General features: G+C 50.1%; 2 protein-coding genes across 2 annotated transcripts in view; one reads left to right on the forward strand and one right to left on the reverse strand.

Annotated features, from left to right (window-relative positions):
• Positions 1 to 1486, reverse strand: part of LOC136944869 (E3 ubiquitin-protein ligase RNF123-like) — a 16106-nt gene extending 14620 nt beyond the window's left edge. The window contains exon 1 of the mRNA XM_067238796.1: positions 1324 to 1486. The gene's annotated coding sequence lies outside the window, so the exon portion shown is untranslated. The remainder of the gene's footprint in view (positions 1 to 1323) is intronic.
• A 5144-nt stretch (positions 1487 to 6630) lies between these two features.
• Positions 6631 to 9607, forward strand: amigo3 (adhesion molecule with Ig-like domain 3). The gene is given in 3 exon segments (XM_067244031.1): positions 6631 to 7498; positions 7835 to 8928; positions 8930 to 9607. Coding segments are annotated over 2 exon segments (1494 nt in total). The 5' UTR covers positions 6631 to 7498; positions 7835 to 8112.
• Positions 9608 to 16311: the final 6704 nt, after the last annotated feature.

The raw sequence follows: 16311 nt of genomic DNA on the forward strand, positions 1-16311 counted from the left end.
TCAACACCAGCTGTAACCTACTTGAGCAGTCCCCACCCCCCAGACCAGCGGGCGACTAGCCTGGCGTTGCTACTGTAGCAAACTTCCTGGCTGCTTTAACCATGTTATCTGCTCCACTGGCCCCTACACACACACATACACACACAGTGAGACGCACACACACACACACACACACCCACACAGTGAGACACACAGTCACGACAGAGACAGAAAACGTTGTCTAGGACAGCTTTACAGTCAGAAAACAGCTGCTTGTCTGAGTAGCGCTGGTGCACTCCCACCGCATTCTGGATGGCTCTAGGTGCTTTCACTGTGTAGGTGTCTACGTGTGTGTGCGTGTGTGTTGAGGGGGCTACACACCGTGTAAATTATTCAAAAGGGATTTAAGGTTTCCTACAGCACTAGGTAAACAAGCTGAGCAGAGCAGGGCAGAGGACAGAAAAGTAAAGTAGATTTGAGTAGAGCAGATCGGAGGAGAGTAGAGGACAGTAGAGTAAAGCAGATTTGAGTAGAGCAGATCGGAGGAGAGTATAGGACAGTACAGTAAAGTAGATTAGAAGGCAGGTGTCCTGGTTTGTAGTTCTGTCTAGACCACAGAGGGCAGGTGTCCAGGTGTCTGACAGCACTCTGTGCTAGAACATAACACCCTCACCTACAACAACACTCACGCTATCACAGACCTGGGCGGCCAGCACGGGCTCGGAGGTGGAAAGCATGGATCAATGTTCACAGGTTCAACATATATCAGAGATAGACTCACAATCAGACCGGCAGACAAGTACAGACAAACAGGTAGAGACTGGCAGGTAAAGACAGACAGACAGGGACAAACAGACAGACAGAGACAGACAGACAGAGACAGACAGAGACAGACAGGTAGTGACAGACAGACAGACAGGTAAAGACAGACAGAGACAGACAGGTAGTGACAGACAGGTACAGACAGGTAGTGACAGACAGGTACAGACAGGTAGTGACAGACAGGTATAGACAGACAGACAGAGACAGACAGGTAAAGACAGACAGACAGAGACAGACAGGTATAGACAGACAGAGACAGACAGGTAGTGACAGACAGGTACAGACAGGTAGTGACAGACAGGTATAGACAGACAGACAGAGACAGACAGGTATAGACAGACAGAGACAGACAGGTAAAGACAGACAGACAGAGACAGACAGGTAAAGACAGACAGACAGAGACAGACAGGTAATGACAGACAGGTAAAGACAGACAGACAGAGACAGACAGGTAAAGACAGACAGACAGAGACAGACAGGTAGTGACAGACAGACAGAGACAGACAGGCAGCTGGTACTCACATGCGTGCAGGGAGAAGTGTTTGCGGTCAGCAGCGGCGGCAGCGTTGGGTGCGGCCGGTCCGGCCGTGAGGATGGGGGCCTGGGGGGGGGCGGTGGGGCCGCGGACCCTGAGCCCTCTCCCTCCCCCAGCAGGTGCTGGATGGAGTGGAGCTGGAAGCAGGGGTCAGACAGGAGCACTGCAGCCGCTCGAGACACCCTGAAACACACAAATTAAACCCCTCATCGTCTCTCATCTTACATTTACATTTAGCAGACGCCCTTATCCAGAGCGACTTACAGTAAGTACAGGGACATTCCTCCGAGGCAAGTAGGGTGAAGTGCCTTGCCCAAGGACACAACGTAATTTTTGCACGGCCGAGAATCGAACTGGCAACCTTAAGATTACTAGCCCTATTCCCTAACCACTCAGCCACCCCTGCCTGAATCTTCCAGCCGGCTCTCGGCTGCTGAAGCACCCACACTTCCCCACCTGCCGATTCATAAAGTGTTTCATAGTTTTCATACCGTGTGTAGTACATATTCTAGGAAACACTTTTTACGCGTTAAACCACTGGTTTTGGGTTGGTTGATAAAGGATTTCTGTGGTCTGTAAGGAAATCTGGGTCCTCAGACAAAAAAACGAAACCTGTATCCCCCCAGCCTGAAGACACACAAACACACTGCGGCATAACCCACCAACAGCACCTGAGCCTGGGGCTTCCTGAAAGCCAGGCAGTGGAGATTGATTTCCTGAGGTCTTGACTTGAGTTGGGGGGTGCAATATTCAATCAACAACACTGCAATCAATGGAACTACACCTCCCTTCCCCTCCTCATCTCCCCTCCCCTCCTCATCTCCCCTCCACTCCTCACCTCCCTTCCCCTCCTAATCTCCCTTCCCCTCCTCATCTCCCTTCCCCTCCTCATCTCCCCTCCCCCTCCTCATCTCCCCTCCCCCCCCTCATCTCCCTTCCCCTCCTCATCTCCCCTCCCCCTCCTCATCTCCCCTCCCCTCCTCATCTCCCTTCCCCTCCTCATCTCCCCTCATCTCCCCTCCCCCCCTCATCTCCCCTCCACTCCTCTGTTCTTTACTTCTTGATCCCATCTCTCCAGCCAACCAACCTCACATCAATCTTTCATTCCAGGGCCTCTAACAACACTCAACTTCACACTGCAACAAAATAACACATTCTCTGTCTCTCTGTCTCTCTGACTCACACACAAACAGGTTCACTCTCACACACACACACACACACACACACACACACACTAACGGGTTCAACCGAGCTGTCCCAGCACAGGCCTTGATGATGCAAGATTTGGAAACAGATAGCCAGCAAGCCAGCCAGACCAACAGGTAAACACACACTCAAGCGTAAACATGAACACATAACAGACTCTATTTCGAACTGATCTCTGAATCCAGTCAGTGAAAAACATTTTGAATGTGTTGATAAATATAGAGAAAAACTCAACTACCACCTACACACCCCAGGTTATCAGTGTGTGTGTGTGTGTGACCAGATGTCTATTCGTAGATTCAGACATCACCTCCAGCCACAGAGCAGCTGACTGTGACTCACGCTGCCACACACACACACACACACACACACACACACACACACAAAGACCAATGGGCAGAAGCAGCTGAGAGTGGGAGCGAGACAGACAGTTCGACACCAAACCCAGTTCTCACACACACACACTCCAATGTTCACACTATATCACACACTCTCCTCAAAGATCACACTTTCTCACACACACACACACACACACTCTCTCTCTCACCCAGGCATTCACACACACTCTGAATGAGGAGATGGAGGGATGAAATAAAGAGTTGATTAAGAGAGCAGAGCTGGAGATAATGGACAGGGGTGGAGGAAGGGGACCCAAATCGATTCCTCTCCTCCAACCCTCCTTCCCTCTGTTCTTATCCTCTCCCTCCTCCCAGCACTTGTCTCTACTCCCATCTGCTCATTATCATGTCATTTACAAAAGAGCAGCCTGCAGTAATCAAAGGGTCAGAGGAAAAACACTCATCTGTGTGTGTGTGTGTGTGTGTGTGTGTGTGTGTGCGTGTGTTTGTGTGTGTGCCTTCTGCGAACCAGCTGACCTGTACAGCCACCCATGCCCGGAGACATGGCGATTAAAGAGGCTGAGGTAAAACAAATTGATGTAAAACGAAAGGCGACGCTCTTAATTATGCCCATCATAACATGACAAAGGAGAGGGGAGGGACAGGGCTGAGCAGCTCTTATTGTGCGTGGAGAGGGAGAGCGAGAGAGAGAGAGGGAGAGATAGAGAGATAGAGAGAGAGAGAGGGAGAGATAGAGAGCGAGAGAGGGAGGCAGGGAGGGTTAGGGTTAGGCTGAGCAGCTCCTATTGTGCGTGGAGAGAGAGAGAGAGAGAGAGAGAGGAGAGGGAGGGAGGGAGGGAGGGAGGGAGGGAGGGAGGGAGGGAGGGAGGGAGGGAGGGAGGGAGGGAGGGAGGGAGGGAGGGAGGGAGGGAGGGAGGGAGGGAGGGAGGGAGGGAGGGAGGGAGGGAGGGAGGGAGGGAGGGAGGGAGGGAGGGAGGGAGGGGGAGAGAGTGGGAGAATGGGATGATGCAGTCAGGATTGGAAATGTCACCACGACGACGATCTTAGAGGAATATGCTGTTCCTGTCAGTAGTATTGTCTCCTCATCAGAGAACCCAAAGGGGAGGGAAAGGAGAGAGAGAAGAGAGAAAGAGTGAGAAAAGGAGCGAGAGAGAGAGAGAGAGAAAGAGAGAGAGGGAGAACAGGAGAGAGAGAAATTCAGAGAATAAAACAAAGATTAGGAGCATAAATTGAGAGTAAGGGCTTCAGACACCAAAAGCAGCAACCGCTGCTGCCTCCATTCTGATCAAGCTTTGATTTCTACTCTGGCAACGCAGAGCTGAAGCAAGGCACCTAGAGGCAGATCACAGCCTGATGTAAAAAGCAGAATATCTAACTAGTGCTAGCTAGCTGCTTAGTTAAAATAGATGGGAAGTGACAAAGTACAAATACTTTGTTAATATTAAAAAAAAATCTGTGTAAAAACGTGAAACTTTTTTGTGCCGTGTTGTGTGAATAGAAAGGTTTAAATAATATTTGCGGGAAAAAAGTTTTCAAAAAGGTTTTGAAGAAAAATGAGAGGATTTTGGTGTTGTGTTGTTTGTAAAATGTTTCGAAAAATACCCAAAATATATTTTCGAGATTTTTTTTTTTTGAAAGGTTGAAATTATATTGTTTTGAAGGAGGAGGAGGCAGTTTAGACACATCAGAGACACTGAGAAATAGAAAAAACTACTATCTCTGTCTGTCTGTCAGTCTGTACCTTCCTGTCTGTCTGTACATGTCTGTCTTTCTATCTCTGTCTGCCTGTCTGTCTATACCTGTCAGTCTGTGTCTACCTGTCTGTCTGTCTCAGTCTGTCTGTCTGTCTGCCTTTGTTGTCCTCTGATCAATCTTCTCAGTCTCAGAATGTTACCCATGTGCGCACACACACACAATGTATGTTTCAACAACAGCCCTTCAGACTTCATTCTGTTCCATCTCTACAATGATGGACTGCAGTGTCCTTCACAGCTGACACAATGCAGTCTGGAAGAATAGCATTAAACCACCACTGTGTTTTCAGGCCAGTAGACCAGACGTGTTCACACAGGCACACAAACACACACACACATACACACACACACCTCTGGCCAGTCACTGGAGACTCTAATGATAGCCTGCCACTGCGACACACAAGGGCTAGAGAGGATTGTCCAACTGGTGTGTGTGTGTGTTTGTGTGTGTGTGGTGCGTGTGTGTCTTTCCTTTAGTGTGTATGTGGGCGTGTATTTTTTGGGGATGTGTTGAACGTATGGGTACATGTCCATCTCTGTGCAGAAGAGACACAGAAAAACAGAGATTGAGAGTGGTACGTACGTGTGTGTGTATGTGTTTGGGGTGTGTGTGTACGTGTGTGTGTGTGTACGTGTGTGTATGTACGTGTACGTGTGTGTATGTGTTGGTGTGTGTACGTGTGTGTGTGTATGTGTTTGTGTGTGTACGTGTGTGTGTGTACGTGTGTATGTGTGTGTGTGTGTGTGTGTAAGTCGACTGCGGCTCCTGGCTGTGTTAACACACTGACAGCAGACCAGGCTGTAAGGGCCACGACAACCAAGAGGCAGAGACAGCTCCTAGTATAAACACACACACACACATGCACACAAACACTACAGAAACATGCGTAGGAACATAAGTACGGTTACAACCTGGGTACATTTGTTTACATGGCTTTTAAATGGGACCTGTGCAGGATAATACTATACTGTCCAATCACTGCTAATGGGGAGAGTCAACCAGATAACCGCTAATGGTGTGATGCCCATTGAAACACATCAGAGAGAAAAGAGAGATAGAAAGAAAAGAGAGAGAAATAGAAAGAAAAGAGAGAGAGAGAAACAGACAGAATGGGTAGGGAAAGAGGAGAGATTGCGGTTGCGTATGTACTCAGAGAACCTGGCCAGCTGCATTAGTGCAGGGAAGTGCATGACCACACACCAGTGGAAACCTTTGGGCCAGAACCACACTGGATGTTTACGGAGCAAACCCGGCTAAAACACACAAAGGATTCCCAATGCAAATGCAATTTATCAATAAGAGCAAATAATTAGGAACGCGAGAAGAGGGGAGGGTAGAGGAGAAGGAGAGGTTTCAAATTCTAAAAACACATTAATTTTCCAAATGCTATTTTAATTTAAAATACCACGGACATAACATGAATCGACAGCATGTACGTCACTGAAAACAGCATAGTGAAGGAGAGGAGATTTCCTTTTTATATTCCTCTGAACCTAGCGCCAATCATAGATTAGTAGAATCCCCCCCCCCCCTCACTAGGCTCCTCCTCTGGAAAAGCATGCTGCTTGTTTACACTGAACACAGAAAAAGAGGGAGAGAGGGAGAGAAAGAGAGGAAAAGACACCGAGCGAGAGAGCGAGAGAGAGAGAGGCTGAGAGATACAGGGGAATAAGGAGGGAGAGAGGAAAAGAGAGCGTGAGGGAGGGAAATAGAGGCGGGGGGGAGGGCAGACGATGGAGGAGGCAGTAACGCCATAAAGTGAAGAGCAGGGGAGGAGAGAGACGACACACACCGCTGAGAGAGAGAGGAAGATGAAGCACCGCTGAGAGGGAGAGGAAGACAACACGAAAGAACGCAGGAGAAAAAGAGAGGGAGAGAGAGAGAGAGAGGGAGAGAAGTATATAAGGAGCAGCAGGGTGTAGTGACTGCTGTGTCGCGCTGTTCCGAGGAAAACCCCAGAAGCTTGCTCTGAGCCACAACGTAGCCTGTCTGACGGGAGCCACGGAGGAGAGAGAAGCAACAGCTTCCACACACACACACACACACCTATCTCCAGCTGTTTGCAGCAGGGAAGAGAGGAGGGAAACGAGAGGAGCAGAAACTTCTGTCTGATTGGTGGACTGTGGTCAGAGGTGGGAGGACCCTGGCGGGAGCGTCTTTCTGAGACGGGGAGGCTAACCTGGAGCTGAAACCACCTGCATGGGATTACACTCTTCTACACCGCTCGCTTCTACAAACACTCTTGTCCACGCTAGGAAGGAGAGGAGGGATGGTGTATTGATTGAGAAGGAGTGAGAAAGAGGGAGTGAGAGAAAAAAGAGGGAGTGAGAGAGAAAGAAAGAGAGAGAGAGAGAGAGAGAGAGGGAGTCAGAGAGAGAGAAGGAGCTGCTTGTGTATGAACGAGAATGGATGGGAAATCTTAAACGCTCGTGAAATTGACTGCGTGATTGTGTTAAGCCAAGTGGACAGAATGCTGACTTCTCTTAAAGCCATCCCGTGTTTGAAGCAGATAGGGCCCTGAGAAGAGTGAAGAGGGGACCCTGGACAAAGACACGTTCCATCTGGGAACTGTCAGCCAGCCATCCAGTCAGGACGGACCAAACAGCGTTTGTTGAACAGATGATTGAAAACACCATGCTCTATTTAACTTGGAACAACTAAACACACAACCAGAGGAGCTGAATGTTTGCGCCTACTTAAAAATATCTCTATAATATTTTAAAGGTGAGTTGTTAGATTTTATTTTATTTATTATCACGGCTTCTCCTCCACGTGAGTCGCAGTCCTAGCAACCGGTCGGACAGAACGGGACGTTACCGTGGCGTTTATGGACTCCGTGGAGGTGAGAGACCAGATTTTGAAGCCAAGGTTGTTTGTGGTGATGCAATCTACTGTAAAAATCCTTGTGTACAGGTTGAGATGGAAGGGGATGGTGTTCTCTTCACTGAAACACAGAGACGTTTACAGACTGAACTTGAACCGCATTCCATATGCGTTCCATTTGCTAATTGCCTTTTACTTCCCTTCCTCTCTCTCTCCTTCGCCCTCTGCTTCCACTTTCCCTCTCCCACTCTCCCTTCCATCCCTCTTTCTATCTTCATCCCTCTCCCCTGTCTTCCTCCTGCTCTCCATCTTCTCCCCTCCCCTCCTCCCCCCCCCCCCTCCCCTCCTCCTCCAGTATGGCCGTGGCTTGCAGCAGAGTAAGTCGTCCTGCCAGCGTCAGTTCTCAGCTGTAAACCCAAGAGAGGAATCTCCACAGTGACACCATCCAGCTTTAGAGAAACTGAACTCCTGAGGAAGTCACTGTCTTCCGAGCTCTGACTGATGGAGTTGAATCAGATCTCTCTTCTCTCCCCGTGTTGACTGAAGGATCTAATCACCAACGCTTTACAACCTCACGCAACCCTGTGGAGATCTGGCTGCACATCCCCTGCCCACAGTCCTCCTCTCGGCGCCATGGCCCGTGCCGGTGGCATGCCTGCGCCTCTGGTGTCGATAGGCTACTTCCTGTTCCTCCCCCTGCTGCGATTGGCCGAGGCCAGTTGTCCGTCTCCCTGCGTGTGCGCCTCGGACATCTTGAGCTGCAGCGCGGCTGGTCTGAAGCTCCTCCCCTCCCCGCTGCCTCCCTCCACCGCCACCCTGGACCTCAACCACAACCTGCTGGTCGCCTTGGTGCCCGGTGCCTTCTCCTCCCTGCCCCGCCTCCACACCCTCCGCCTGGCTCACAACCGCCTCAGCAGGCTAGAGCCAAGAACCTTCCAGAACGCCAGCCTGGGTCTCCGGCACCTGGACCTCTCGTCCAATCAGCTGGATCTGCTGGATCGGCACTGGTTCCTGGAGTTGCCAGGGTTACAGGAGCTCCTGCTTTTCAACAACCACATTGTCAAGGTGGAGAGTCTGGCGTTGGCTGGTCTGGGTATGCTCAGACAGCTCTATCTCAGCCACAACTTTCTCACTGAGTTCCCCTTCTCGTCCATCCAGAAGGACACCCACCCCTACCTGTCCACCCTGGACCTGTCCTCCAATCAGCTTCTCCAGCTGCCCCTGGATGAGATCTCCGCCCTGCCTGCCACCCTCCAGAGCGCCCTCTACCTCCACAACAACACGCTGACCTGCGACTGCTCCATGTACGGCCTGTTCCGCCACTGGGAGCAACAAGACTTCGGCTCGGTGAAAGACTTCCGCAGGGAGCACACCTGCCGGCTGTATGGGGACCGGCGCGCCTCGGTTCGCTTCCTGGAGCACGGGGGCTCCTTCGGGAACTCTGCAGCCTGCCCCCGCCGAGCAGCAGGGGGCGGCGGAGAGCAGCCTGCAGGGGTACGTGGGAGACGCCCTCCTCCTGGACTGCGTGACCCGGCTGAGAGGTCGCGACCTCCACTACCTGTGGGTGCTGCCCCAGCAGGCGTACGTGGCGGCGCCGGGCAACGACAACGGCTCGCTGCGCGTGTTTGCCAACGGCTCCCTGGAGATCCTGTCGGTGAGGGCTGAGGACTCGGGCGTGTACCTGTGCATGGTGCAGGACCGGGGCCGCCAGCGCAACGAGACGTGGGAGGTGAATGTGACGGTGGCGCTGCGGGGGCAGGAGGCGGAGCCCTTCAACACGGGCTTCACCACCCTGCTGGGCTGCGTGGTGAGCCTGGTGCTGGTGCTCATGTACCTCTACCTGACCCCCTGTCGCTGCTGCTGCCGCAAGACCCCCGCCCCGGCCGCCAACACCCCCAGCCCCGGCAACGAGGCCAGCGCACAGTCCTCCATCCTCACCCCCACCCCGCCCGCCACCACAGAGGGGCCGGGCTGCAAGGTCAGTAACAACAAGCATGTGGTCTTTCTGGAGCCAATCAGAGAGCAGAATGGCCGGCTTAGGGCGGAGCCCCCCAAGCTCCTCCAATCGCAGCGAGGGGACACAGACTCCATCATCTCAGTGTTCTCAGACACACCCATCGTGCCATAGCACCCAACAGCCATCACCTCCTCGTACTCCTCCTACTCCTCCTCACCCACCTCCTCCCCCCCCCCCCCCGACCTCACCCACTCCTCCTCACTGCCTGCTGGGGAGGTCGCTGAGTTACTGAGCCTCAAAGCAGCACAGAGAGATGGAGGGAAGGGAGGAGAGACTGGGAGGAGAGAGACAAGGAGCGAGAGATGAGGATACTCCTAGGTCAGGCGATACAGGACCCTGGAGGTATGCAGGAGAAGGTTGGTGCGATCAGGTCAACGGGGGAAAACAGCCTCTAAACAACCAGACTCACAGCACAGAGCTCCTTTCTGCACAGCATGACCCTTTAGACAGATATACAGTACACACACACACACACAGGTACAGTACAGCTACTGATACATCTAATGTTACAGTACAGCTACAGCACAGCACTGCTATAATGACTGCTACAGCTACAGTACAGCTACAGCACAGCACTGCTATAATGACTGCTACATTTACAGTACAGCTACAGCACAGCACTGCTATAATGACTGCTACATTTACAGTACAGCTACAGCACAGCACTGCTATAGAGACTGCTACAGCTACAGTACAGCTACAGCACAGCACTGCTATAGAGACTGCTACATTTACAGTACAGCTATAGCACAGCACTGCTATAATGACTGCTACAGCTACAGTACAGTTACAGCACAGCACTGCTATAGAGACTGCTACAGCTACAGTACTGATGTAGCTACTGTCACAGTACAGCTACATCACAGATACAGTACTGCTCCCGCTCTTGCTAAAGCTACTGATACAGCTAATGCTAAAGAACTGCTATAATTACTGTAACAGTACAGCTACGGTACTGCTACAACCTAGCTTGGCCTGGACCAGGCTGACCACCACCATCACCGCGCACACACACACACACTCACACATCAACATTCTTGTCTGAAGAGCGGCAAGCCTTCAGCTCATGCAACTTTGAAACCCCCCGTTTTCCCAGCTAGCGAGCTTGGCGGCGGTAGCGCCTGCACAGAGACAGCAGACCCCGGAAGCCTGGAGGAACGGCGCGGAGAAGCAGGGCTGACACAATGGGAGGAAGCTCTTAGCGGGTATAAATAGACCAGGGAGAGAGCGTGAGCTGGGGGGCCCCCCCACCTGGACCCACCGCTGGGTGGACATACTTTGATCGAACGTCTGAAACGTTAGTGAACGGAATAAAAGCCTTTTGGGTAATCGTGTGAAGCGCTGACGAGATGGAGGATGAATTTGGACTTTTGTGCCAGATTGATCTCTCATCTAATTCAGGGGGGAGTGGGGGGGGGGGGGGGGGTGCAGTGTTGTTTCAGGATGGACACAGGGCGGTGTTTGTTGTTGACGTGTCGGCCATGTTGGATATGAGCTGGAGCCCTTGAATTAGAACTTTGTATGCTGCACATCTAGTATGCTGCACATCTACGGCAATAGATGTGACCTTTTGGATACGGACTGTGTTGAACAAAGACTCACTGTATGGATGGATGGGACAATCTAAAAGGTCAATTTTGTTTTTCTATCCTCCTCAACACCCCCCTCCCCTCCCTCCCCTGCTCGCACTGTCCCTCTGTCCCTTACGCTCACCCTCTCGATTGATGTCTTAATAAATCCTTCAACTTGGACTGTCTAGAACAACGTCTGCTTGGTCATTGATATCTAACAGCATGAATCTGTGGCCGGATACACACACACTTACCATTCCCATCCCCGCCATAATGATCATCATCATCACCTGTATATGTACAGAGTCTCTTGTGTGGTTATAAGCTGAAAACACCCACCACTGTGTTCAACATCTCACGAAAAGACAATCTACTGCCAGCAGAAGAGCACTGCTCTGAAAATTAGGTTTGCAGCGGGCTACTTACGTGCTCGCTTTTGATCTATTCCCTCACATTTCTGGGTCTCTGCGTGTGTTGTCAAACCGTATCAGAGTATTATTTATTATTACCAGGGGAGTACTCCAAGAAAGTCAATGATAAACCACCATAGCACAAAGCAGCATAAGAAGCAATTCCCAGTGTGAATTTGTGTGCGTGTGTGTGTGTGAAAAGGCTTGTATGGTCCAGGTTTAATTCGCTGTCATGGGTCATTGTTAAATCAGGCAATGCCAGATTGTCTGTCGAGAGAACTAGAATCTGGGGCTTGTGAGCCATAATTATGTGGATGTCAGGAAGTCTGTGTGTGTGTGTGTGTGTGTGCATGGGGGATCAGGGTATAAAATGACTGCTACAGCTTCACTAACACAACATATTTCTTCCTCTCCTCTCCTCCTGCACTCTTAAGTAACCATAGTATCAATCACTCTTAGACACCAGTGTACTGAACCTGATCAGCTAGCTCTGCATCTCCCAGTTGACCCGTCGTGGCCACGAGTAAACAGATGCCCTGAGTGCCCCAGAAGAGGCCTAAAGGCCTCTGAGGACACGAGGGAACCGTGAGTGACTGGGCGCTTATCGATGAGCCTGAGATCAACACTCCAGCTGTTTAACAGCAAGGCTGTCTCTCTGGGAGACACATGGCAGAGGAAGCGGAAGAAATCGTACTCATTACTGAGTTTCTCTCTCACCTAGAGAGGAATGGGGAGTGGGAAAGGGGGGAGTGGTTTAGAGGTGGAGATGGAGAGAGTTTGTCAGGGAGAAAAGCAGAAAATAATAAGGTGTATGTGTGTGTGGGGTGAAACAACACAGAAATGAAAACGTGGATAATATAAATGCAAACCCAGTCAACATATCACCAGGGCAGTGTGTCATGGAAACATAATCACAACATAATCACAACATAATCACAACCATGAGTGGAATGACAGCCTCCGGGGCCTCTTCATGAACGAGCCGTCTAGGAGATCTGCTTCTCCACACACCTCATTAATCAGGGGCTCCGAACGAGGAGGACTAACTCGGAAAAGCACAACTGCATCTTAACAAACAAACAGACCATACTTCAAAAGGCAATCTAATGACTTCAAACATTCTGCACAACAATATGTTCTCGTGTGAGCTCCTGCTAGCTCCCTACTCCACCATACTAATACTCATACTAGCTCCCTACTCCACCATACTAATACTCATACTAGCTCCCTACTCCACCATACTAATACTCATACTAGCTCCTTACTCTACCATACTAATACTCATACTAGCTCCTTACTCCACCATACTAATACTCATACTAGCTCCCTACTCCACCATACTAATACTCATACTAGCTCCCTACTCCAAAATACTATATGCATACTAGCTCCCTACTCTATCATATTATACTCATACTGGCTCCCTACTCCAAAATACTAAACGCATACTAGCTCCCTACTCCAAAATACTATATGCATACTAGCTCCCTACTCTATCATATTATATTCATATTTGGAGTCAGGTGGCTGAGCGGTGAGGGAATTGGGCTAGTAATCCGAAGGTTGCCAGTTCGATTCCCGGTCATGCCAACTGACGTTGTGTCCTTGGGCAAGGCACTTCACCCTACTTGCCTCGGGGGAATGTCCCTGTACTTACTGTAAGTCGCTCTGGATAAGAGCGTCTGCTAAATGACTAAATGTAAATGTAATCACATCTCCACACATTATTACAGCATGTAGCAAATGAAAAACACAAATGAAAGCGTATGGTAGTGTTGACGGCACAGTCAGTACAATTAATCCAAGTCAACAGTTTCGTAACCTACCTACCCCTGTTCTAACTCAGCTACCCCTGTTCTAACTCAGCTACCCCTGTTCTAACTCACCTACCCCTGTTCTAACTCACCTACCCCTGCTCTGACTGTTTCAACCCTCCTATTGTACCTTTGTTTTAAAGCATATATATATCGATCTTTTTCTTAAATCTCTCAACTCCCTTGTTGTTATCGATTAGTGTTTCAATAGAACAGTGTTTCAGCTAAAATTCTAGTTTTTCCTCACGGTAGTGAGGCAGTAAAACCTATCTCAGTTCAGTAGTGGCTCCCAGAGGTCTGATTTCCTTCTGGAGATGTCTCGCTGATGGCTGGCTAATTCAGGGCAGCCCTGCTGGCGCTTTGAGGATTGTTTCACACAGCTACTGTAACACACCACTCTGAGCAGTGGAAGCACCACACACACACATCAGGATACTGCACCAGCACACACACACACTACAGAGGAACTCAACTCTTATATTAATCTGGTTCCACTTTTGCACAAACACACACACACACTCGCGCGCACACACACACACAAAGCTTTTCAAATCCCATTAGTGCATTGGCTTTAGTACATATTGGCTGTAATTTTCTCTATGCCACGCTCCCTTTCCCCTACTGAAGTATTCCAGGAATCAGCACTCCCCTCCCGAGGAAGCTAAACTTCCTAAACAACACTAACAACTCTGAAATACTGTATTTACCTGCTGTAGGAGTGTGTGTGTGTGCGCTTTTGTGTACAGTATGTGCGTGTGTGGGGGTGGCATATTGGTGAGTTTGCATGTTTGAGCCAGAAGGATTTTTCTTCTGCTGTTTCGTTTTCCCATCCACATCTTGTTGTGACAGACCAGTATACCAGACCAATTAGTCTGACAGGCCTTCTTAAGACTGCCTCCATATTAGTACAGCTGCCTAGTATTTGTGTGTGTATGTGTGTGCTGTGTGTGTGTGCGAGCTGTGTGTGTGTGTGTGTGTTGGTGTTTACCCTTTCTCCTGGCAGAGAGAAAAGCTAAACATGAACACAGGAGCATCTCCCTCCAGATGCCTGGTGGCGATCAAACACAGCAGACTCATCTAGACAATATGGCCGACTCATCCTCCAAGATATGGCAGAGTACGGGGCAGAACTACGGGAGAATGGAGGAAGTATTTCAACGCACACACACACACGTATGAACGCTGATGGTATGAGCAGTGACGGTTACTACCTTCACAATAAAAGTAAAAAATAAAAATAAAATAAAAACAACGACCTCCAACATAAGGCTTTAAAAATGAGCGCTTCAAAAGAACCTTTTTACGTGACGTCTGACCATAGAAGGACAGAGAGAATAGCATTCCTTTCCAGTCTAATCAGCTACACCGGATATAAATACATCCAAGCTGCCTTGGTGCTTCTAGGAAGTTGGCAGGCAGCGGGAGTCAAGATCTCAACTTTGTGTACAGCTCATTTGATAAGACAACTCGTTATTGTCTGCACCGACGCGGCACACCCTCAGAACATTCCCAGCTGCTGAGGGAAGGGAGGGGAACTGGGAGTCAGTCCGTCAGGTCTGACAGAAGAGGAAGGAAGGGGAAGGGGGGATTACAGCTTGATGTGTATGAACACCACATGGGGGATGTGAGAGAAGGAACAGGTGGCAGGTGCTGGAGAGAAGATAAGATGGAGAGACAGAAACAGAGGAGGGGAGGCAGAGAGAGAGAGAGAGAAAGTGAGAGGCAGAGAGAGTGTGTGTGAGGGGACAGAGACAGACACAGACAGACCGACAGACAGAGACAAACAGACAGACACATGGACAGACAGACAGGGAACAGGGATTAGAGGAAGACAGGGTGGTAGCAGGAAATGAATCAAAGCTGCTGTCTCTGAAGATAAGCATCCTAACAGCAGTGAAGCACATCTAACATCTTCCAGCAAGATAATCCACGTAGGCACACAAGCTTGGTGTCATACAAACAACCTTCAGGATGACATACAGCACAATCTGTGAGTTGTCTCTTCATCACACTAGACAACCATCATCCCCACCCAAAAAATACAAATAAAAAAACTTCCACCAGGGCTACAGGGAAGACCTCAGCAACTGGAGTGCTGATATTTTGTCTGATAAAAGACAGTTAGAGCAGCTTCAGGCGTGCTTCAGGAGAACAAGCATCTGGGCTCCAAAGAGACAGAGCAGGGCTCCGAGTCAGAGCCCTCCAGCTTGCAGACCTCGGCAGAGATGTTGGGCTCTGTCAGGACAATCTGCTAGCAACTTCCAGTAACAGGCTTCTCCTGCCTTCCCTTAAAGACAAACCATTACTGGGATGCGCTCTCTCTCTCTCTCTCTCTCTCTCTCTCTCTCTCTCTCTCTCTCTCTCTCTCTCTCTCTCTCTCTCTCTCTCTCTCTCTCTCTCTCTCTCTCTCTCTCTCTCTCTCTCTCTCTCTCTCTCTCTCTCTCTCTCTCTCTCTCTCTCTCTCTCTCTCTCTCTCTCTCTCTCTCTCTCTCTCTCTCTCTCTCTCTCTCTCTCTCTCTCTCTCTCTCTCCTCTCTCTCTCTCTCTCTCTCTCTCCTCCCTCCCTCCCTCCCTCCCTCCCTCCCTCCCTCCCTCCCTCCCTCCCTCCCTCCTCCCTCCCTCCCTCCCTCCCTCCCTCCCTCCCTCCCTCCCTCCCTCCCTCCCTCTCTCTCCCCCCCTCTCTCTCCCCTCCTCTCTCTCCTCTCTCGCCCTGCAACGCTAAAATGTTTACCATCAATCATTTACAAGGCTACAGAGAAAATAAAAGCATCTAAAAAAAAAACAGTGTGGATGTGTGAGTCTGGAGCAAGGATAACAACATGCTAGCTACACAGGCAGCTAGCTAGTGAGGGCAGAAGGCAGGGGAGCTAGTGTAAGATGTACTATGAGAGTGTCCTCTTGGCTTATTGGTACACAGTTTGGATTGGTGAGAAAGAGACTGGACTGCAAGCCTGTAAACTAGTACAATAAAATCAGCAGATTTCAGTAGAACAACCAGCATTGAATCGGTGAAGAGTCAGA

The sequence above is a fragment of the Osmerus mordax genome, chromosome 1 (assembly GCF_038355195.1).
Source record: "Osmerus mordax isolate fOsmMor3 chromosome 1, fOsmMor3.pri, whole genome shotgun sequence".
Classification (NCBI taxonomy): domain Eukaryota; kingdom Metazoa; phylum Chordata; class Actinopteri; order Osmeriformes; family Osmeridae; genus Osmerus; species Osmerus mordax.